This window comes from Mobula hypostoma, chromosome 16 (genome assembly GCF_963921235.1).
Source record: "Mobula hypostoma chromosome 16, sMobHyp1.1, whole genome shotgun sequence".
NCBI classification, from domain to species: domain Eukaryota; kingdom Metazoa; phylum Chordata; class Chondrichthyes; order Myliobatiformes; family Myliobatidae; genus Mobula; species Mobula hypostoma.
Genome location: NC_086112.1, coordinates 14259800 through 14285070, shown reverse-complemented (window position 1 = coordinate 14285070; position 25271 = coordinate 14259800). Strand labels below are relative to the sequence as shown.

General features: G+C 44.9%; 1 protein-coding gene across 1 annotated transcript; it reads left to right on the top strand.

Moving 5' to 3' along the window:
• Positions 1-863: 863 nt before the first annotated feature.
• fam151b (family with sequence similarity 151 member B) lies at positions 864-23285 on the top strand. The gene is made up of 6 exons (XM_063068562.1): positions 864-1076; positions 2208-2336; positions 6827-6977; positions 13579-13793; positions 16484-16619; positions 19839-23285. The coding sequence occupies exons 1-6, from the start codon at positions 1061-1063 to the stop codon at positions 20002-20004; spliced, it is 813 nt and encodes a 270-aa protein (XP_062924632.1). The 5' UTR covers positions 864-1060; the 3' UTR covers positions 20005-23285.
• Positions 23286-25271: the final 1986 nt, after the last annotated feature.

The window sequence follows — 25271 nt, the reverse complement described above, 5'->3', positions numbered from 1 at the left end:
CACTTTGTAGAAATCTGTTTTCACTTTGACACGAAGAATTCCTTTCAGTTGATCAGTGTCAAAGAGCCAAATTAAATCCACTGTGATTCAATGCTGTAAAACAATAAAACATGAAAACTCCCAAGGGGGTGAATACTTTCTATAGGCACTATATATTATCTATTTGATGTATTTATATTTGGTTTTTTTAATTATTGTGTTCTTAATCTCTTGTGTTTATTTTTATGCTGCATTGGATCCGGAGTAACATTATTTCGTTCTCCTTTACTGTTGTGCACTGAAAGTGATATTAACTTGAATCTGTAGAAATTTTGTGGAGTCTTTGGTGAAGTACCAAGTTTCCTCAGATATCAACTCATTAAAAAATTCTTTGTAGTTAAAACGAATACAGAATCTAGTATTACAGTGAAGGAAAGAGGCTAGGAGGTAAGTGGGTTGGTATAGAACAAGAAATGGTGTGTATTGGTACACAGCAGGTTGTGCAGCATCTGTGCAGGAAGATGGACTGTCAATGTTTTGGGCTGAAACCCTTCATCTTGTTAGTACATTGATGTGTCTATTCACGACTTCTACCACTGCCATTTTGATGCCAGATGCAGGTTTAAAGCAGTAATAACTCGTATTCCTGCTTGGTGGCCTCCACCCTGACGGTATCAACATCAATGTCTCGGTAACCACTTCCCTCCCTCTCTTCCCACATTTACCTGTGTCCCCCTCGCCACTCCTCTTTCTCCCTTCCCTTTGCTCCATGGCCCAGTGCCCAATATCAGATGCTATCTTCTCCAGCCCGTTGCCTTCCCCACCATCACTTCCAGTTTCTGGCATCACCCTTCACCACTCTCTCGCCGTTCACTCGCCAGGACTCACTTGTCACCCACCAGCCCCCCAACACCACCTTCCCAGCGCAGATGAAGGGTGTCGGGCGGCTGAAAAGCCCCCACAGCTGCACAGAGACGCTGCTGTCTCCGCTGTCTGCCGCGCAGGGACGGCTCCGGAGAAACCGGGTCACCGGTAGAGGCAGCAGAAGGCGCCGGGAACAGAGAGGCGTTAACTTCACAACATGGACACCGATGCAGGTTGTGTTTATCCCGGGGGACGGGGCTCGAAGTCCCTTGGAGGGAGGGAGGGCAGGAGGCCGCAGCCCAGGGGAACGAGGGACGGTGTGATGTGAACTCGAAAGCAGAGAGAGGGAGTGGCGCGAGTCAATAATCGGCAGCAAGCGAGTCCTTAGCCGGCAGGCCGCAGAGGGAATGGTCAGCGTCCTGGACCCTCCAACCCCGGATAGTGCTCAGTGTGTCAACGAGAAGCCCCCACACCGGCCGGTGGTCAATGTGTCCGGCACTCCAACCCCCACACATCCCCGGTGATGGTCTATGTGTCCTGGGCCCTGCACCCCCGGACAGTGCTCAGTGTGTCTACGAGGAGCCCACCCCCCACACCGGCCGGTGGTCAGTGTGTCCGGCACTCCAACCCCCACACATCCCCGGTGATGGTCTATGTGTCCTGGACCCTCCACCCCCGAACAGTGCTCAGTCTGTCTACGAGGAGCCCACCTCCCCCCCCCCACACCGGCGGGTGGTCAGTGTGTCCGAGACTCCAACCCCCACACATCCCCGGTGATGGTCTACTTGTCCTGGACCCTCCACCCCCGGACAGTGCTCAGTGTGTCTACGAGGAGCCCACCCCCCACACCGGCCGGTGGTCAGTGTGTCCAGGACTCCAACCCCCACACATCCCCGGTGATGGTCTACTTGTCCAGGACCCTCCACCCCCGAACAGTGCTCAGTCTGTCTACGAGGAGCCCACCTCCCCCCCACACTGGCCGGTGGTCAGTCTGTCCGGGACTCCAACCCGCACACATCCCCAGTGATGGTCTATGTGTCCTGGACCCTTTCCCCCGGGTGGAGGTCAATGCGTCCTAGACCCACCCTCCCCTGGCCAGTGTGTGTGGGACTCACCAGTTCCCGCCCAGAGCCAAGGTGAATGCATCCCCGCTGAACAGGAGCCCAGCAAATGTTTTTAAATGGTTAATGCATTTCTGTTTGAACTCGGTTATAGAGATTACCTCAAAAACACCTGTAATCCTTTCCTCTAATGGCCCTTGTGAACATCTCAGAGGTTCCCTTTAACGTGGACGTGCGTGTGAAAGATCAATGCAAATGTGTTTTCCCCAATGGTAACAACCCTAAAACTGCTTTATTGGTTAGATGGAGGTGGAGGAGAAAGTGCGGTGGAGTACTTCTTTAAGCAAAGAAGAATACGCTCAAAGGATGCCCTGGAAATCGTCTGGTATCATGCTGCAAACAGAAAAGCTCGAATGAAAGAAGCACTGAACAGTAAGATATTATAATGACAACAGAGATACAATCATCTGTGTGTAAAGGAAAAGGCATAGAAAGTAAATATCTAGGTAGAACAAACAATGCCAGAAATTCAAGAGTGTCCGCAGGCAGAATTGTGTGTAGTTGTTATCACTAAGAACAAGGTGCTTGGGAAACTGAAAGGTTTGAAGCTAGATAAGTCACGTGGACCAGATGGACTGGGGGCTGAAAGAGGTGGCTGAAGGGATTGTGGAGGTATTAATAACGGTCTTTCTAAAATCACTAGATACTGAATGGTATCTAGAAGGACTAGAGAACTGCAAATGTCACTCAACTCCTTAAGAAGGGAAGGAGGCAGAAGTGTCACGTACCCCGTGACAGGTTAAAGAACCAGCAGAAATGGAAAACAGCTTGGAGTCCAGTACTGCTATTAATTAATAATATTTATTAGTAACTACGCAATACAGTAATATAAATGCAGATAAATCAAACAGGTTAGCAATGATTATATATAAGTAAGTGTAGAATATATATGAAAACCAAGCTTCTTCAAGTCTAGGGGTAAATAGATAGTCTTACGATAATGAGTGAAGTTCAGTTCAGTTCGTGGTATTGAGTTGAGTAGTGATGGAGAGAGAGGCAGGGAGAGATTTGAATCTTCAGGTCAGCTGACACCGTTGATCTTCCCGTTGTCCTCCGGAATCCTTTAAAAGTCACTGACTGTGACCACAACAAAGGGGACCATTCTTCTGTGGTGGAGCTATCAACCCAGGCGAGGGTTGGACACATAAATAACTCCCCATCGGTCACGCCTTGTTCACACTGCAAGAGCCACTGATCGATCCACCTGATCAATCCTCCAAAAACCCACTTTTTCTGTGGGCACAACAAAGCTCATTCAGTGTCCAAAATCATGTGTGTGAGGTCTATCATCTGACCTTCTATTTATCTCCCTGTACTGAGTACCAACTGTCACTCAAACAGTTCCTCCCTTCTCTCCCTGTAAGAATACAGAAGCTGAAACCAGTGTCCTTGTAAAAAGTAAACACGCTGCGGAAAAACCATAACATCGATTGTCCATCAAATAACGCTGCCCTCGGTCACCATAGCGACCCACGAGCTTCTCGGTGCCCTCTCTCTCCGAACTCAGCAGAAATCCAAAAGTTAGCCTAAGTTCTTTCTCGTGCCTTAAAGTGACAGTCCACAGAAAATATGAACCTTAGGGGTTCATAACTCCATCTCAAAGCAGTCTTTGTCTCTCCCTCTCTTAAAAACAAGATGTCGGTGTTAATTAACTTTCTCTCTCTCTTTTCAAAAGCACAGTTCATAGGGGTAATCGAGCACAGTTCATAGGGGTAATTCAGGACTCCGTCACAGAAGAAAGGAAATTATCGGCCAGTTAGCCTGACCTCAGTGGTTGGGAAGATGTTGGAATCCGTAATGAAGGATGAGGTTTCAGAGTACTTGGAGGCATATGATAAAATAGGCCAAAATCAGCATAGTATCCTTTGAGGAGAAATCTTGTGTAACAGATCTGTTGGAATCCTTTGAGGAAATAACTAACAGGATAGACAAAGGAGAATTGGTTGAAGTTGTCTACTTGGATTTTCAGAAGGCCTTTGACAAGGTGCCGCACATGAGGCTGCTTGGCCTTGCAGAATTGTGGTTCCAGGACACCATCCATGCACCATCAATCTACGGGCCATGTCGCTCAGGGACTTGGTCTATCTTCAGGAACAGTTGTTGCTAAACAACGATCGGGCTCCTGGACTGGGGTGGATCGCTTCACTTGCCTCAGCACTAAACTGGCTCTGGTCTGTGGACTCTGCAGCTATGTTCTCAGTTTTTTATTATTTGAATGATACATCCTCTTTTGCTCATCGGACATTTATTGGTCTTTGTCAAGTGCGGTTTTTCATGGATTCTGTTGTATTTCCTTATTTTTCCTGTGGCTGCCTGCAAGAAAATGAATCTTATATGGTATATGGTATAGATACTTTGATGATAAATTTATTTTGAACTTTGAAATGGATTGAGAGATAAAACACTGCATGTGCTGGATTAATTTCTAGAATAGAGAATTGGCGACTGAAGAGAGATTGAGTCAAACTGACTAATATGTAAACACATACACTGTCTGAATGCCCTGCCAGTCCTTCCCCACTGGTCACTTTTCATCTTTCATTGTTGCTGTTTCACATATTTACACAGCTGCCTTTTTATTATAATGGTGCCAGTAACATCACACTGTCTTACTTAATCATGCACCTCACACTCTGTCAACCTATCAATCTTCAGGCCTTGCGACCTAGGGACTTGTACTAATATTACTTAGGAACTGTATGTGCTGTGTAGTGTGTTTTGCACCTTGGCCCCAGAGGAACAATTTCATTTACATGACAGTAAGCCTGAATTATATTGACTAGGTTTAGAAGGATACAAGATGATACCACTGAAATGAGAGAGACTGACTCTCATGCTGGCAGGCTGATTTTCCTCGCTGGAGGACTGGAACAAATAGAGTGGAATATCAGAATAAGTAGTTGACCATTTAGTACCAGAAAGAGGAAGAATATCATTACATGGTGACGTTTACAGCTCTATAATTCTCTACTCGTTCATTTGTCGTGTGCCGTGGGCGATCAAGGCCTTTCCATGACCATGCTTGCTCTTGGCAATTTTTTCTACGGAACTGGTTTGCCATTGCCTTCTGGGCAGTGTCTTTGCAAGATCTGTGACCCCCAGCCATTATGAATACTGTTCAGAGATTGTCTGAGATTGTCAGTGGTCACATAACCAGGACTTGTGATCTGCACCGGCTGCTCGTACGACCATCCACCACCTGCTCCCATGCTGATGGAGGAGTTCAGCAGGTACTACACCTTGCCCAAGGATGGCCTTTGGTAGAGATGTACCTCCACCCCGCCACCCAAACTCTCTATTACAGAGGGATTTAGATGTTTGGTGTTGTGGTGTTCACCAAGCTTACTAATTAGCTTGCAGACGTTTCATTGCCAGTTGAGGTGACACCCTCAGTGTGCAGTTGTTGGTGCTTCTCTCTGGGAATGCTCGTGTTCATATAGACCCCCATTCGCTTGTCTTGGTGCTGACTGGCTACCCCTTCAGTTGACTTTTGAATTCTATTGGCTCGCATTATTTGGCTCTTAGGGGTTCGTTGATGCTGTCTTATTTCGATTTAGATGTGTTATATTATGGTAGACGTAATGGGAGGCAAGATACCAGCTGGCTAACGGAGCTTAAGGCATAGTTTATGCATTAGTGGGAGGTCACACATTCTGCTGTTTCGGATTAGAAGTTTTTCATAGACATTGATATCATCTGGAATTGCAGTCCTGAGGCTGACAGTTTACCTTACCAGTATTACAACCGAATCACAAACAGAAGACCCAGACCACTGAGTTGTAATGACTTCACTGCTGGAATTTCATAAGTTCCAGAAGCAAACCGAACTTCCACAGAGTCCTTAGCTTCTCGGCTGGGAAATGTATTCCTTCAATCTATATTAGGCACAGTAGCCCATTATTTCCCCAGAGAGGAAGGGGTAAAATGGAGCAACATTCAGTGATTAAAGATTAACTTTTATTTGTTGTGTGTACATTGAAGTGTGAAATGTGTCATTTTCATCAACAACCAATACCGTCCGAGGATGTGCTGGATGCTGCCTGTAAGTGTCGCCATGCTTCCAGTGCCAACATAGCGTGCCCGCAACCCACTAACCCTGTCTTTTGGAATATGGGAGGAAACCCACACTGTCACAGGGGGAAACGTATAAGCTCCTTACGGACAGTGGCGGGAATTGAACCTTGATTTTCTGATCACTCCTCCAAGAGGACCACAATATGGTCATTGGGTTTGGAGGCTTGTGGGCCTCAGTGACCCAGAGAGCTATGTTGGTCGGAGTCAGGGTGTTATACTTTGGCTCTTGGTGGCGTTACCCATGCCAAACAGGTCAAAGGGTAGAGACCAGACCATGAGTGGTCTACTGGTCCTTCAGTTCAGGGGTTCAGCTCAGGGCTAACAACCGTGAATGGTCAAACAAAATTGTTCCGGGTACGGTAATGAAGAATCCTTCTACATCTGAGTGCGACGGTATTCCTGGGACGTGCATGACTGACAGTGGCGAAAACTGAGAGGAAGCTACTGACACGATGAAGGAAGCCCAGAACACCGCCAGAGATGGAGGAGCTTCATTGCTGCCCTAAATACCAGTGGTGTGATGGACAGTAATTAAGTTTCTGATCACTGGTGGTTAAAGCATTTTTTAGGGCAGCTTTCCAGTTCTGGTCTGAAAGACATTACGTTGCACATTGGTGGGAGCTGGCTTACCTGTAACGTTTGGGTAGGTCCTCGTTACATTCAAAGACGATTTAACAGACCAGTGATCTAATGTTCTTGGAAGTTTAAATGAAATTTGTGCTTTGCAATGAAGAAGAGAAACATTAGATGACCATCACTAACAGATCCCTATTTTCACATTAACATAGGTGATGCACATATGATCGAAGCAGATGTTGTTTTTGGAAGCCAAGGGCCAATTATGGCCCATCCTCCCGAAACTGACAGCGACAACACATTGCAAAACTGGTTGAATGAGGTGCTACAGTCAGATAAAGGCATCAAGCTGGATTTTAAGAGGTACAACCACCAAAAGCGTCCATATTATTTAAATCTTTACTAAGCTTGCAATGGGACTGCTGGTAAAGTAGTGGCCCACTCAGTTGCAGTGGCCCCTTGTGATCCAAACAAAGGTGTAGTCGTTTGTCCTTTACATCTTTTGTGCGATCACAAGACACTGCTGGATATTGAGAACAACAACTGCTGTAGGTTTGTCCTACTAGTGAGTTGCTTGGTAGTCGTGGAGCTGGGCTTGTTGCCTACTGAGTTACCGCCAACTTCAGCCACTCAAGGAGGAAAAACTAGGGGGCTACTAGAACTAGGGGACTTAGCCTCAAGATTTGTGGTGGGGGGGTTTAGATTTAGGACAGAGATGAAGAGGAACTGCTTTTCCCAGAGAGTGGTGAATCTGTGGAATTCTCTGCCCGTTGAAGCTGTGGAGGCTACTTCGGTAAATATATTTAAGACAAGGTTGGGTAGATTTTTGCAAAGTAAGTGAATTATGGGGAAAAGGCAGGTAGGTGGAGGTGAATCCATGGCCAGATCAGCCATGATCTTACTGAATGGCGGAGCAGGCTCAACGGGCCAGATGGCCGACTCCTACTCCTATTTCTCATGTTCTTATGTAAGGCTCGAGCAGCAATGCGCGGAGGCAGTCCTCAGTCCAACAAATGATGAAAATAATTGTCTTGGGACATTTTCTTGCGATTACAAGACCCTGTTAGATGTTGTTAATGTAGAATACTGCAAGTCTAGTTAACCAATTTATTGGCGAGACCGATGGCGTGGGAGCTGTGTGACCTCGGTTGTTCTGCAGACCAGGCCCTCGTGCCGTGGGGTGGGTGGGGGGGGGGGGTTGCCTGTTGCAGCCACCCAGGGAAGGAGACGTCGGGGCTGATGTGGGAATGACATGGACTCCATGCTGGGTTGAGGGCTGGCCCTGCTCCTGTTAGTGCTGCCCTCCAGTGTTCACTCGGGGGAAGACAAGTTGGATTGCATTTCACTGCGGCTGCACTTGCATCTGACTCCTGCCCCATCAGTCTAAGCACAATGAGACTCAGAGACCTGGGCTGTTGTTTTTCTGCCATCATAACTGTACGTGTTATATGTGCTGTGTGTGACTGTATGTACTGCGCTTTGCACCTTGACCCTGAGGACTGACAATTAAACTTCAACTTGAACTTGAACTTTAATGTAGACTAACTATAAAAATGGACTAGAAACTGTTAGACAGAATTTAATGCAGACCAGTGTGAGGTTTTGCACTTAGCGAGGATAAACCAGGGTAGGACACACGGTGAGTGGGAGGATACTAAGGAGTGCAGTAGAACAGAGGGAACTTGGAATGCAAATTCATAATTCTTTGAAAGTGGTGTCACAGGTAGATATTTTTGAACTGAATTGATTTTATTTCTTACATCCTTCACATACATGAGGAATTAAAATCTTCACGTTACGTCGCCACCTAAATGTGCAATGTGCAATCATAGTAATTTATAATAATTTATAACAGATAGAACAGTCAATGTACACTCAAATCAGCATGAGTTCTTCATTCTGATGGCCTGGTGGAAGAAGCTGTCCCAGAGCCTGTTGGTCCTGGCTTTTATGCTGCGGTACCATTTCCCAGATGGTAGGAGCTGGAATAGATTGTGGTTGGGGTGACTCAGGTCCCCAATGATCCTACGGGTCCTTTTTACACACCTGTCCTTGTAAGTATCCTGAATCATGGGAAGTTCACAATTACAGATGCGCTGGGCTGTCCGCACCACTCTCTGCAGAGTCCTGCGATTAAAGAGGTACAGTTCCCATACTAGACAGTGATGCATCCAGTCAGGATGCTCTCAATTGTGCCCCAAAAGAAAGTTCTGAGGATTTTGGGGCCCATACCTAACTTTCTGGCACACTGGCTTTCATAAATCAAAGATTTGAGTACAGGAGATGGGATATTATGTGTAAGTTGTATAAAGCGTTGGTGAGGCTCAGTTTATCCTCCCCATGTAATCTTGTGTGTTTTCTCCGGGTCCTCTAGTTTCCTCCCATAATCCAAAGATATACTGGATAGGTTAATTGGTAACTGTAAATTGTGATTAGGTTAGGGTCCATCGGGTTGTGGGGTTGCTGGGACAAGAAGGGCCTGATACGTGCTGCAGCACCAAATAAATAAATAATTAGGTGGAAGGCGAAATATTTAAGGAGAACACAAGGGGGAATCTCTTCACTCAGAGGCTGGTGAGAGTGTGGAATGTGCTGCCGGCGGAAGTGGTAGACGTGGGTTCGATTTCACCATTTAAGAGAAATTTGGATGGGTACATGGTGTATGGAGAGCAATAGTCTGGGTGCAGGTCAATGGCACTCGGCAGATGACACAGACTCGATGGGCCGAAGGGCCATCCCAGCCCTGTTGTGTTCTGTGACTCTGTCTGTTGGGAGTTTGGTTTTGATAACTATTGAATGAATGCTGTTCTATTCAATTGGTCGGTAGCAATGAGGTGCAATTTTAAATAGTGCTTCAATGAGTCATAGAGAGGGCCCCAGTGATGGGACGTTTAATAAGTCAAAAAGAAGTGAGGGAGTAGTGGTATAATATAGTGAGAGAGAACTGAAGATCAAAGTCTGACAGAAAAACGACAGCTTCGATAAGCAAAGTTATACAGCAGAAAATAAACTGGACTAAGTAAAAACTGTAGAAATTCAAAGCTTAAAGCTCTCTAGGTGAATGCACATTCATAACACAAAAAGTAACAGAGGTGTAAGACCTAACAGCTACAACAAAGACATGGTTTCCTTGCCTAGACACCACAAACTTTGACAAACGCTACAGATGCACAGTGAAGAGTATTATCATAGCCTGGTATGGAAACACCAATGCCCAGGAATGGAAAAGTCTGTGGAAGTTTTGTAAGGCCAGTGATGTTGTGGGGATGGAACTGGACTCTCTGACGGTGGTGTCTGAAAAGAGGATGCTGTCCAAGTTGCATGCCATCTTGGACAATGTCTCCCATCCACTACATAATGGACTGGTTGGGCACAGGAGTACATTCAGCCAGAGACTCATTCCACCGAGATGCAGCACCGAGCGTCATAGGAAATCATTCCGCCTGTGGCCATCAAACTTTACAACTCCTCCCTTGGAGGATCAGACACCCTGAGCCAATAGGCCTGTTCTGGACTTATTTCCTGGCATAATTTACATATTACTATTTAATTATTTATGGTTTTATTACTATTTAATTATTTATGGTGCAACTGTAATGAAAACCAATTTCTCCCGGGATCAATAAAGTATGACTATGACTATGGAAAGTGGGTGGGTACAGCCCAGTCTATCACCTACAAGGAGCCCTGCCACAGGGAAGCAGCATCCGTCATCAAAGACCCAACCATCCAGGCCGTGCTTTCTTCTTGCTATTACCATCGGACAGGGGGTACAGGAGCCTTAGGTCCCACACCACCAGGTTCAGGAACAGTTATTACCTTTATCCATCAGGCTCCGGAACCAGCGTGGATAACTTCACACACCTCGACTCTGTGACCTGCAGACTTACTTTCAAGGACCCTTTACAGCTTATGTTCTTGGTATTATTTTTTATTTACACAATTTGTCTTCTTTTGCACCTTGATTTTTTGCCAGTCTTTGGTTATGTTAAGTTTTCATAGATTCTGTTCAATTTTTTTATTTCCCTCTAAACGCCGGAAAGAAGATGAATCTTAGGGTAGTACATGGTAACGTATACTTTCTTCACTTTGAACTTTGAGTTTACTTTGAACTCTGATGGTTGAGGGAGAACCAGGACCAGGAACTCAGTTTTCCCAAGTACCAGCTTTGTTAATCCAGCAAGGCATTATCACAGTACTCGATAACACTCGCAAAATGCTGGAGGAACTCAGCAGGTCAGGCAGCGTTCAAGGAAATGATTAAGCAGTCGATGTTTTGGGCTAAGACCCCTCATCAGGACTGAACAGGAATCAGAATCAGGTTTATTATCATCAGCATATGTCATGAAATTTGTTATCTTAGGGGCAGTGAATTGAATTGAATTGACTTTATTTCTTACATGCTTCACATATGTGAGGAATAAAAACCTTTACATTACATCTCTGTGTGAATGTGCAATGTGCAAATGATAGTAATTTATAATAAATAGTGTGTACAGTAATATATACAACAGAACAGTTAATATAGCTTAGAAATATAATTGCGTCAGCGTGAATTAATCAGTCTGATGGCCTGGTGGAAGAAGCTGTCCCGGAGTCTGTTGGTCCTGGCTTTAATGCTACGGTACCATTTCCCGGATGGTAGCAGCTGGGATAGATTGGGGTTGGGGTGACTCAGGTCCCCAACGATCTTTGGGTCCCTTTTTACGCAGCTATCTTTGTAAATGGCCTGAATAGTGGGAAGTTCATATCCACAGATGCGCTGGGCTGTCCGTACCACTCTCTTCAGAGTCCTGCGATTGAGGGAAGTACAGTTCCCATACCAGGCAGTGATGCAGCCAGTCAGGATGCTCTCAGTTATGCCCCTGTAGAAAGTCCTTAGGATCAGGGGACTCATACTGAACTTCTTCAACCATCTGAGGTGAAAGAGGCGCTGTTGTGCTTTTTTCACCTCACAGCCTATACGTACAGACCAAGTGAGGTCCTCAGTGATGTGTATACCCAGGAACTTAAAGCTGTTCACCCTCTCAAGCCCAGATCCATTGATGTCAACAGGGGTTAGTCTGTCTCCATTCCTCCTGTAGTCCACAACCAGCTCCTTTGTTTTTGTGACATTGAGGGAGAGGTTGTTTTCTTGACACCATTATGTCAGGGTGATGACTTCTTCTGTGTTGGCTGCCTTGTTTTTATTTGAGTTAAGGCCAATCAATGTAGTATCGTCTCCAAATTTAATTAGCAGGTTCAATGCAATACATGATAAATATAGAAAGCAAAAAAAGAAATAAGTAAATCAATTGAAGTCAGTATTTATATGTATTTTGAATAGATTAAAAATATCTGTAGTGCAAAAATAGAAATAATATTTTTTTTAAAATGTGAGGTAGTGTTCATGAGTTCAATGTCCATTTAGGAATCGGATGGTAGAGAGGAAGAAGCTGTTCCTGAGCGTGTGCCTTCAAGCTTCTGTACCTCCTTCCTGATGGTAACAGTGAAAAGAGGGCATGTTCTGGGTGATGGGAGTCCTTAATAATGGACGTCGCCTTTCTGAGGCACTGCTCCTTGAACATGACTTAGATACTACGGAGGCCAGTAGCCAAGATGGAACTGACTAACTTCATGACTTTCTGTAGCCTCTTTTGGTCCTGTGCAGTAGACCCCTCCCACCCCCGTACCAGTCAGGGATGCAGCCGGTCAGAGTGCTCCCCACAGTACATCTGTAGAAGTTTTCGAGTGTTTTAGTTGGACAAGCCAAATCTCTTGAAACTCCTAGTGAAATTTAGCTGCTGTCTTGCCTTCTTTATAGCTACATCGATATGTTGTGACCAGGTTAGATCCTCAGAGATTTTGACACCCAGGAACTTGAAATTGCTCACTCTCTCCGCTTCTGATCTCTCTGTGGGGATTGGTTTGTGTTCCCACATCTTACCCTTCCTGAACTCCACAATCAGCTCTTTCATCTTACTGCTATTGAGTGCATGGTTTTTGCTGTGACACCACTCAGCTAGCTGGTGTATCTCGCTCCTGAATGCCCTCTCATTTCCTTCTGAGATTCTACCAATCATCAGCAAATTTATAGATGGCATTTGAGCTATACCTAGCCACTGAGTCATGGGCATGGAGGGAGTAGAGCAGTGGGCTAAGCACACACCCCTGAGGTGCACCAGTGTTGATCGTGAGCGAGATGGAGATATTATCATTAATCTGCACAGATTGTGGTCTTCTGGTTAGGAAGTTGAGGATCCAATTGCTGAGGAAGGTACAGAGGCCCAGGTTCTGTAACATCAATCAGGACTGTGGGAATGATAGTGAACTATAGTCAACAAACAGCATCCTGACATAGGTGTTTACATTGTCCAGGTGATCTAAGGCCATGTGAAGAGCCATTGAGATTGCGTCTGCCATAGACCTATTGTGGCGATAGGCAAATTGCAGTGGGTCCAGGTCCTTGCTGAGGCAGGAGTTCAGTCTAGTTATGACCAACCCTCAAAGCATTCCATCACGGTAGATGTGAGTGCTACTGGGCAATAGCCATTATGGCAGCTTACACTACTCTTCTTAGGTACTGGTATCATTGCTGCCTTTTTAAAGCAGGTGGGAGCTTCCAACCAGTAGCAGTGAGAGGTGGGAAATGGGAAAGGGGGAAGGCCCAGAATCAGTAGTGAAAAGGATGCAGTGGATGGTGCTGTGGAATTGCTCTGGGTGGAAATAGTGAATAGCAAGTGGAAGGAGACGAGTGTGGGACGAGTCTATAAGTTGTTAAGGCTTTGCTTCTTGGCTTGCCAAAGAGTATCAAAGGCAGGTAAATAGGAAACAGCAGTTGTCTCAGGTAACATTAGCTACAATTTTATTAGACTAATTTATGTTATTGTCTACATTTGTGTCAAATGAAACTACTTTGCATTAATATGCAGTATGTTGTTATTTTTGAAGTTTATTAAAATGCAGTACTCCATTATATTTGAAGTTTATCAGCGGTGGAACCAGCTATGAAAATGTTACTGTCGATGAAGCACTGTCTCGCCCGTCCGGTCTGGATCAATGCGGATGTGCTTCCTGGACCAGGTGGGAACAGTTCAGAGAGAATCGCGAGTGAGTTTCTGCATATAGTGACCTCACACTTGACAGATGTAACCCTGTCCCTGGGATGGACAACGACCTTGCCAGTTGTTCAAAATCAAGGTAAATTTTGTGAAGGTTTATACCAGTAATTTCATGCAGATAAATCCACAGATTTATGTCAGAATCCGAATCAGGTTTATTGTCACTGATGTTAGTCGTGAAATTTGTTGTTTTGTGGCAACAGCACAGTGCAGGTATAAACTGCATAATTTACTGTAAGTTACAATAAAATAGTTCAAAAGAAGAATAGTGAGGTCGTGTTCATGGGTTCATGGGCTGTTTGGAAATCTGATGGTGGAGGGGAAGAGCTTCTCCTAAAATCCTGAGTGTGGATCTTCAGGCCACTATACCTCCTCCCTGCATCAGGGTGGTTAAGGGGGCAGAGAAGGTTATTGGGGTCTCCCTGCCTTCTGTCCAAGACCTCTTTCAGAGTTGATGCCTCCAGAAGACACGGTACATCTTTAAAGACCCCTCACACCCTCTCCGTGAACTGTTCGTTCTTTTGCCATCGGGCAAACGTTACGGGAGCATCAAAACTAAAACCACAAGGCTACTAAACAGCTTCCTCCCACAGGCAGTCAGACTGCTCTACCTGACTCTGCTTTGGACACTTTTAACTTGCACTGGACAATTACCACTTGATTTTAACTGACATGTGGCTGTTGTGTTTTACTGTTTATTGTTATGTTTATTATTTAGTGTTGCGTTTGTTCTGTTATGATTGCACTGCTCCTGGGAAATGCTGTCTCATTCTGCCCTGCAGAGCTGATGTACGGTTAGAATGACAATGAAGTTTTTTGAATCTTGAATCTTGAACATAGCATGCCCACAATGTTCAGCAGAATAACGTGGCCAGCGTACAACAGGCGTAGTGTTTAGCGTGACACCACTACAGCTGAAGAGTCGGAGTTCAAAGTTCAATTCCGACGCTGTCTGTAAGAAGTTTGTACGACCTTGCTGTGAGTCCATGGATTTCCTCCCACATTTCAAAGATGTTCTGTTTGGTTGGTTAATTGGTCTTTGTCTTGAATGATTCTGGAGCCATTGGAGCCCGTGATTTGCAGTCTGGGGATTGTTTGAGTGTTTCGGCGATCTGCAATTTCAGAGAGGATTCTGGGAGGCAGAGGCAGCATGTGGGAACCTCGTGGTGAGAAGTCTGTGAGTCAATGTTTGACTCCATTTCACCAATTCAAGCTTTCGTTGTTTGCCGATTAAATGACGAGGGAGATTGAAATGCCGACCGGCTGCGGAGATCACTCTGCATGGAGAAGGAAGACTACATTTTTATTGCTGGTGATATCACTGTGCTGCCGGAGAGGGGAGGCTGGCTTTTTATCGTTGGTGAGATCGCTCTGCACAGAGGGGAGAGAGGGGAGGCTGGCTTTTTATCATTGGTGAAATCACTCTGCACAGAGGGGAGAGAGGGGAGGCTGGCTTTTTATCGTTGGTGAGATTGCTCTGCACAGAGGGGAGAGAGGAGAGGCTGGCTTTTTATCATTGGTGAAATCGCTCTGCACAGAGGGGAGAGAGGGGAGGCTGGCTTTTTATCATTGGTGAAATCGCTCTGCACAGAGGGGAGAGAAGGAAGGCTGGCTTTTTATCGTTGGTGAGATTGCTCTGCTGTGGAGAGGGCACAGTTTTTTTGCATTTTGGACTGTGGACTTTTTTTTAATCTAATAGGTTTTTTTGTATTCTGTGTTTTTCGCTCGATCTTTCTCGTTTTTTTTATGTGCAGTGGGGGGTGGGATTTGGGAGTCAATGTGCCTGACCAATTTTGTTCTTTTTTTGTGGGGGAAGAGGGATTTGAGGGTCGATGTCGTGCTGCCTTTCTTTTCTTTCCTGGTTTCGTGGCTATCTGAAGAAGAAGAATTTCAGAGTTGTATACTTTGATAATAAATGAACCTTTGAACCTCCAACTCCATGACGGGCCTCTGACCTCCAGACCGGGTATTGTAGAGCTCAGACACGTGATAAGTAATGTACGAATTAGCCAAAGTAAAAAGGCAATGTTTATTGACGATTATAGAGATGATTGTGAGGTTAACATGAGGCTTATGTTTACTTACCACGATCATAATGCAAGGCTTCAATATTGTTTTATATATTGAGCATCTCAAATATGTTACCTTTACCAAGTCTCACTTTATTAATTAAAGTACATCCACACATTTTTCTATAATAAAAACTTCCGTTTTCTGTGATTAATCAAAATATTTGCACACGTCCTTGAATGTTTTACTGCAATAAATTTATACATTCATATTTTTAAAGGAAGTGGGTGGTGTATGCTATGCTCTAATTGTTCCTGTCCAGTCAGCCAGCTACCGCCAGGAGGGTGTCATATTCTTTTTCTTAAGCTCATCACCCCTACTGGGGCATAGACTGCCGACAGCAGCTCGCCAGAGACCTCTGACCTGGGCTGAAGGCTGATCAGCCCTGTGGCTTCTGCTTTCATATGTCTTCTAGGCGAAGATCCTTCTTCTCCCAAGTGAGAGGTCCTTGGAGTTTCTGTTGGCGTTTCTGTAGTTATGTGTTTTTAACAGGATGGGGTTATTAGCCCTGTGTCCACCCCTCCTCCTTTCACAGCCGGCCTTGGGACCGTCCGTTAGGGGGTGTCGTACAGCGTAACCGTTCTTTGTCTGAGGAAACTGATACCCATTCTCTTTTGCCCCATGATAATTTTACTTGTTTTTAATATCTCCCAAATTGTCTTGTTGAAAACACGGGTAAACATGGCTGTATCTCTTTAGGCTACACCTGGGAGATGGTGAAGGAGATGGAGGAGGTTTGTCGGGTGCTGTGCCAACCAGTTACATTCCCTGTCAGAGCCGCACTGGTTGTACCCTCCTGGCCTCAGCTACGTTGGCTGTTGCAGCAGTCCGAAAGGTAAAAGGATTCTTCTGCTAGCAGTTGGCTCACTTTGAATGAAACTTGTTCTTAGAGTCACAGGGCAATACAGCACAGATACGGGCCCTTCGGCCCAGTCTGCACCAACCATGCTAGCCCACCCAGCTAGTCCCAATTTTCTGTGTTTGGCCTGTATCCCTCGAAGCCCCTTCCCTCCATGTGCCTATCCAAGTTCTTTTAAAATGATACTATTGAACCTGTCTCAACCACTTCCTCTGGCAGCTCGTTCCAAATACTCACCATCCTCTGCTTGCCTGAAAAGCTTCTCTTCTCAGGTTCCTTTTAAATCCTTCCCTTCTCCTTGAACTATGCACTTGTACTCCTAGGTCCCGCTGTTCCATTGCCCCACCATTAAGTTTTACACAGGTTTGAGTTTCCAAAGTGCATCACCTCACACTTACCTGTATTGAAATCCATTTGCCGCCCCCTTGGCCCACTTCCTGAACTTATCAAGATCCCCCTGAAATCTACGATAACTTCTGTCACTGTCAACACCACCTCCTAAGTTCATATTAACTACGAACGTAGTAATCAAGCCTGGTGCATTCACCTCGAAATCCTGTATATAAATAACGAATTACAAGGATCACAACACTGACCCCTGTGGCACATCGCTAGTCAGTGGTCTCCATTCTGAGAAACAGCCTTCAACCACCACCAGGACAGCAAGTCCTGATGAAGGGTCTGCCCTGAAACTTGGACTGTTTATTGATTTCAATAGATGCTGCCTGGCACGCTGAGTTCCTCCAGCATTTTGTGTGTGATGCTCTGGATTTCCAGCATCTGCAGATTTTCTTGTGTTCAGCCACCAGCCTCTGTTTCATATCTCTGAGCTATGTTTTCGAATCCACCTAACTAGCTCTCCCTGGATTCCATGGGATCCAACCACCCAATCCAGTCTACCATGCTGGACCTTGCTGAAAACCAAATAAACAACATCCACAGAAATAAATGCTTTCCACATCCTTCCTTAATTGCGCACAATGCTCCAAGTACGGCCTAACCAAAGTTTATACCACTTAATGTGACTTCTTATTCTTAGTGTTAGTTCCCCAACCAATACAGCTTAGTTTTCTAGATCAGCTTACCATGAGAGATGTTGTCACTGTTTTACTCAATTCCATGTAGGTACCATCCGTTGCCGTACCCTCATCAATCATCTTCATCCCCTCCTCATAAAACTCCCATCAGGTTGGTAAAGCATGACCCAACTCGCACAAAGCCATGCTGACTGACCCTAAGCAGGCCAAATGCGCCTCATGCTATCCCAAAGGATTCTCTCCAGTAACTTCCCTACTTCTGATGTGAGGCCTCTAATTTTCTGGATTGTTCCAATGGCCGTTCTTGAACATAGGGACAAAATTGGCTGCTCAGTCCGCTGGGACCTTGACTGTTGTTAGCAAGGACACGAGATGTTTGTCAAGGCCATCTTCTCTTGAGCCAGAGGGCGGAAATGTGAGAGATGCAGTATAACATATGAAGATATCCACTTCAGTAGGAAAGGTAGTGTCATAGGATCACATGTCACAGAAGCAGGCCCTTCAGTCCCTACACCTATGCTATCACATACCCATCCATAATAAAGTCATTTGGCAGCCCTTTGGCTTCTGTGTCTTGGCTGTTGAAATGCTCTTCTCATAGACTCATAGAGCACCACAGCAGAGAAACAGACACTTCAGCCCATCTAGTCCATGCTAAACAGTTATTCCATTGATCTACACCTGGACCATAGCCCGCCTTACCACTCCAATCCGTGTACTTATCCAAACTTCTCTTAACTGTTGAAATCAAATCTGTATCCACCACCTCTCACCATGCTCTCACCGCCCTCTGAGTAAAGAGGTTCTCCGAGTATGACATGTTGGTCTTCATTACAAGAGTTTCAATCCGAGGGTAGGTTACATAGTGTACTGCTAGCTCTCATTACCTAATAATGGATGTCTCCCTTAGAGAGAGTCTCCCTTAGTCGTGGTCAAGTGGTTAAGGCGTTCGTCTAGTTACCTCAAGGTCGCTAGTTCAAGCCTCAGCTGTGCCAGCGTGTTTGTGCCCTTGAGCAAGGCACTTAATCACACATTGCTTTAGTCTGTGCGAGGAGTGGCGCCCCACACAGACTTCCAATCTGCGCCTTGTAAGGCATGAAAATGCCCGACGCAGGCCTCTCATGGTCTGAGTCGACGTTCCCCTCCCCTCCCCTTAGAGGGAACGCTGTGAAGGTTTTATTTATTTATTTATTGGAATACAGTGCAGAATAGGGTCTTCCGGCCCTTCGAGCCGTGCCACTCAGCAACCCGCGATTTAATCCTGGCCTTATCACGGGACCATTTACAATGACCAATTAACCTACCAACCAGTACGTCTTTGGAATGTGGGAGGAAACCGGAGCACCCGGAGGAAACCTAAGCAGTCACAAGGAGAACTTACAAACTCCTTACAGGCAATGACGGGAATTGAACCCGGGTCGCTGGTACTGTAAAGAGTTGTGCTAACCACTTCATACGTTACCATGCCACCCCAGGTACATCAGACCAGTGCCTTTTCTGGCAGAACTGCCCTGTAAGGAAAGGTGAGACAGGCTGTAACTGAAACATACAAAACTTGATAGGACCAGACAGTTTGAATGATGAAGGAATATTTCCTTTGGATGGGGAGTCTAGAACAAGGCAAGAGGATCAGGCCTGGGCTGGTGAGGGTGATGAAACTTGGTGTTTTTACTATCATGGAGCACTGTGATCGTTTTGAACCTCAAATAAGTGAAGTAAGGCAGGCAGCAAACAAGAAGAGTACAGATCATGTAGAACAAAACAACACTTGCATTTGTCAGCATGACTAGCATACCAAAGCAGAACAAGACCTTTGTCAAAGAGACCAAAAGCTTGTAGATGCAAAAGACATCGTTGGGTATTGGGAGAGTGGGGATTATGCTATTGAGGATCACGGCTGTGACTGGATGGCAGACCAAGTTCGAAGGGACTATGCTCCAGCTTCTGTGTTTTAGTGAATGAAAGAAAGATGGAAGGTTATGTGGTAGGGAAGGGTTAGGTTAATCTGAGAGAAGCTTAAAGAATCAGCACAACATCATGGGCCAGGGAGCCTGTACTGTGCTATACTGATCTATGTTATAATGAGCGTTCATTGTCTGGATGTGTTTGGCGGTTTGACCCTGCATCATCGCTTTATCCTGAGTGTTTTCTCATGCAGATACAGTCTGACCATATGGACAGCGAGAGAAGATTCATACTCCCTCCAGGATATGGCTTCTATCAGAGAGGACTTCGACAAATCGAGGATCTACTACGATCTTTTTGAACCTCAAATGAGTGAATTAATGCAGGCAGTGAAGAAGAAGATTACAGACCATGTATAACAGCAAGTTAACACAAAATAGACTGCATTTTTGCAGAATTTTTAACATGGTAACATGGAGTAAGACCTTGAACACAGCACAGGAACAGGTCCTTCATTGAACCAATTAAATTAATATGGCTAACTAAACTCCTCTCTTCTACCTACACAATGTCCATATTTTCCCATTTTCCTCACATTTGGCTCCAACATCTGAAGCCCAAGCTCCAGAATCAGGAATGAATGTTAACTGACAACCCAGTACCCTCAGTCTCCACAAACAATAGAAAATCTACAGATGCTAGCAGTCGATGTTTCAGGCTAAGAACTTTCATCAGGACTGATGAAGCCTTGGCCTGAAATGATGACTGTTTATTCTTTTCCATAGATACTGCCTGGTCTGCTGAGTTCCTCCAGCATTTTGTGTGTGACCCTTAGTCTCCGCCTGTTCTCACCAAAGCCTGACCACTCTAACACTGGCTCACTCACACAATGGCCACTCTCCTTGCACCTTCTTTCTTTTTGTTGTCTCAAATAGGACTCACTCTGATGAGACCTAATATTATCAAATTGCTCCTGCCCTGCAACAATGCTGCTCACTCACTCGCTAATTCAAAGAGTAACTCAAATTCAAATTGATGCCAAGTTAGAAAATATGTCAGGTACAAGGCAGATTTCAAGAAGCATGTTGGAGGAAATTCCAAAGCTGAAGCACCAACAAGCAATGGTGTGATTAAAACCGGAGACACACAAGTGACTGAAATGAAAAATCAGAAAGATTCAAGGGATTTTGGTGAGAAGAGTACAACAGGAACTATTAGGACAGCTCTCTACAGTTGAGAGTGTCTTTGAAGAGAATAGTTAGCCTCACACATAGAGAATCCCAGTTGCTGGAGACTCATCACAGCTGCCTTGCTTTAGAGGAGCGATGTCATTAGATACTGGAGTTTTCTCCCATTGATACCCGTGGTCTTCAGTTTGCTGGGGTACTTTCATGTCAACAGCCATCCCTCTTATTCTCAAATTCAGCGGCTTGGTCCAGGTTTGGAGCAGATCTATGATCAGATCTGGACAGTGATCATTGTGAAAGCTCAAACTGCGTGTCAGTGAGACAACATTCGTTGATTATTCGTTCATTATATTCTGTGTTGTATGGCACGGGTGATCATGATCATGAGTACTCTTGTAAATTTTTCTACAGAAGTGGCTTACCTTTTCCTCTTGGGCTGTGTCTTTGCAAGACGGGTGACCCCAGCCATTATCAATATTCTTCAGAGATTGTCTGCCTGGCGTCAGTGGTTGCACAACCGGGACTTGTGATATGCACCAGCTGCTCATACATCAGTCCACCACCCCCTTCCATAGCTTCACGTGACCCTAATCGGAGGGCTAGGCAGGTGCTACACCTTGCCCAAGGGTGACCTGCAGCCTAGCAGAGGCGAGGAGTGCCTTACCTCTCCTTTGGTACAGACCCAACCAGCCAGCTTGATAGCACTGTCAAAGACCTAACTTATACTTTATACTTTATTGTCGCCAAACAATTGGTACTAGAACGTACAATCATCACAGCGATATTTGATTCTGCGCTTCCCACTCCCTGGATTACAAATATTAAATATTAAAAATAGTAAAAATTAATAAATATTGAAATTTAAATTATAAATCATAAATAGAAAAATGGAAAGTAAGGTAGTGCAAAAAAACCGAGAGACAGGTCCGGATATTTGGAGGGTACGGCCCAGATCCGGGTCAGGATCCGTTCAGCAGTCTTATCACAGTTGGAAAGAAGCCGTTCCCAAATCTGGCTGTACGAGTCTTCAAGCTCCTGAGCCTTCTCCCGGAGGGAAGAGGGACGAAAAGTGTGTTGGCTGGGTGGGTCGTGTCCTTGATTATCCTGGCAGCACTGCTCCGACAGCGTGCGGTGTGAGGTGTAAAGTGAGTCCACGGACGGAAGATTGGTTTGTGTGATGTAACTTCCATCACTTTGAGAGTAGGGCAATCATACACTCGTGATTGAGAGAATGATTGACCCACAAGCATACTAACAGAAGGTTGGGTTAGCCCATTTTGTGAACTGAACGTACAGTTTTCCTCACTGTGAGGTATAAGCCAGCAATGGTACAGGAACACCTGGGCTGGATGCACACCCATACAAGTTACCAGGGTCCTGGGGTCAATACTGAAGTTCAGACCCAAAGATTGATTGGAAGTCCTGAAAACAAAACCTGAAAACTGGGGGCTGGAGTGAGAGGACTGTCTGTGTGTGTGTGTGTGTGTGTGTGTGTGTGTGTGTGTGTGTGTGTGGGGTTGGGTGTGAGGGAGGAAAGGGGCTTCTTTTATTACATGTGGTGTTCTGTGTGGATCTTTCGAGCACTGTGGGCATGTTGTATTGGCACTGGAATGTGTGGCAACGCTTGTGGGCTGCTTCAGCACATCATTAGGTTGTGTTGGTTGTCAACGCAAATGGCATATTTTCTGGTGCATCTTGGTGTTCATGTGATAAATAAATGAATCTGCTCACCCACCCTCTCCCAGTTTCTGATGCTGTGGCCTCTGCATTCTTCCTGAAAGATGTCACATAGATAAACACTCTGTGACTACTTTATTAGGTGCAGGAGTGGAAACCAGTGTGGTCTTCTGCTGTTTGGCCCATCCACTTCAAGGTTCAACACGTTGTGCATTGAGAGATGCTCTTCTGCACACCGCTGTTGTAAAGTGAGGTTAAACTAGTGACACCTTCCTGTCAGCTTGAACTAGTCAGGCCTTTCTCCTCTGACCTCTCATTAACAAGGCATTTTGCCCACAGAACTGCTGCTCACTGGATTTGTTTTTGGTTTTTGTACTATTCTCCGTAATTTCCAGAGAAGATATGCATGAATATCCCAGGAGATCAGCAGTTTCTGAGATACTCAAACTACCCTGTCTGGCACCAACAATCATTCCATGGTCAAAGTCACTTGGATCACATTTCTTCCCCATTCTGACGTTTGGTCTGAACAACAACTGAACCTACTGAACAAGTCTGCATGCTTTTACTACACACAATTCGCTGGTTACTACTACACAATTCGCGGGTTAGATATCTGCATTAACAAGCAGATGTACCTAATAAATTGGCCACTCAACATTATTCAGTTCAAATCTGCAGAAGGGCCACAGAGAAAAAAACTGGGAAAATTTAACTTTTTATACAATGCCAAAACACACTTTTATCTGGTTGAAGTTATATTCCTTGTGAGTTGTAAGAAAATCATTTGCAAATTTATCCAAAGGTGGGTGACACACATCAAAGTTGCTGGTGAACTCAGCAGGCCAGGCAGCATCTCTGGGAAGAGGTACAGTCGACGTTTCGGGCCGAGACCCTTCGTCAGGACCGAAACGTCGACTGTACCTCTTCCTAGAGATGCTGCCTGGCCTGCTGCGTTCACCAGCAACTTTGATGTGTGTTGCTTGAATTTCCATCATCTGCAGAATTCCTTGTGTTTGCAAAGGTGGGTGAAGTATTTTCGATTTACATCTAAGCTCTTTACACATAAATATTAATGGGACCATCCATTTTAAAGTCATATCACCCAGCTAAGGATTGTTTGAATAAATTGCAAAGTGCTACCGTGTAAATTGCAGCCTGGGGAACATTAGTTTTGTGATTGCATGTTGTAAGCCTACAATGATGTGGGTTATCTGTATTTACGGTATTTTATGCAGGTTTTGAAAGGGTTAAGGAGCTATCCTGTGCAGGTTTTGAAATGGGCTTTGCTAGAGGAAAAACTAGCCTCTGGTAAATGGGTCATTACCCAATGTCATAGATTCAGAATGACTGGGAAAATATCTAGAGATGCAATAGGAAGAAATGTTTTCATGCAGGAACTCTTTGGACAAGGAAAAGGTTCCTTGAAAAGGTTGTGGAAGATGATTCCATTCATTGTTTTAAAAACCAGGTACACAGGTGTTCCAGGATGAAGAACACTATGTGTGTTTATAAAATTATTTTGTTTTATCTGATGTCTTAGGCATGGGTGACTGAACAGGACCTATGACCTATTTAGTAAGAAAACTCTGTACTGAGAAATACTGATAAAATTCAACCTTGGCAAAGTGAAACTGTTTCCGCAGAGGCTCGTGACCAAACATCCTTTAGCAAGCATCTGTGCAAAGTTTTACTGAGTCATGACCTAGTCCGGGAAGCCGCACCCTGCACTATGCACAGAGGACTGATGCCATGGACTCTCTGGTGGTCTTCCAGCATCTGCTCTGCAGCTTCACTCTGTGGACTATAACACCACAAAACAGAAGCTGTGGACACAGCTTAACACATCACGGGAACTAGCCTCCCCTCCATGAACACTTCTCTCTACCTCGGTACAGCAGTCAGCATAAAGACCACTCCCATCCCAAACATTCTCTCTTCTCCCCTCTCCCATTGGACAGAAGATACAAAAGCTTTAAAGCACGTACCACCAGGCTGAAGGACAGCTTTTACCCCACTGTTATCAGATTCTTGATTATTGCATTATAAACCACCTATGTAATTGCAGAGCCTTTGACAAGGCAGAGTTCAACAAGCACTTTAGAACCCTAAAACGATTATATCTTGGATAATTAATTGGTCAATCTTGCCTGCAGACAACCTGCCCTCCATTTTGAAACTTAGCAATAGAAACAGTTTTCATTTTTATTTATTTTTTTGTTGACATACGGCACAGAATGGGACTTACAGCCCTTCGAGCCACAGCACCCAGCAATCCCCCGATTTAATCCTAGCCTAACCACGGGACAATTTACAATGACCAACCAACCAGTATGTCTTTGTAATGTGGGAGGAAACCCACGCGGTCACAGGGAAAATGTATAAACTCCTTACAGGCAGCATTGGGAACTGAATCCAGGTGGCCTGTACTGCAAACAGTTGTGCTAACCACAATGCTGCCACGCCACCCCAACGGTTCTTGAACCTGGTTGTGCAAGTCCTGAAGTGTTATATTAACTAGAGTTAGAAACATCAAGTTTTCCTAATGGGCTTTAAAATACAAAATGGACGCTTTAAAAATTATAACTGTTCTAATTTTCTGGATGACCGCATTTTTATGTGTCTGTTTAGCTGCATTACTCTCCACTCCTAATAACTTTATCTCAGAGCTATTCATGGAATATGTTACTAACCATGTAGGGTACTCAACAGAATTTCTATCTGGCTATAATTATGATAGTTTGTTCCTTATTTCTGAAAGTGAAATTTCACTCTCAATTGAAGAAATTTGAAATATTAACCCAATAATTTGAATTTTACAT

Coding starts and splice junctions, on each gene's coding strand:
- fam151b (XM_063068562.1), top strand. Junction 2,337..6,826: donor AATGAAAGAAGCACTGAACA/GTAAGATATTAT, acceptor ACATTAACATAG/GTGATGCACATATGATCGAA. Junction 13,794..16,483: donor GCCAGTTGTTCAAAATCAAG/GTAAATTTTGTG, acceptor GTATCTCTTTAG/GCTACACCTGGGAGATGGTG.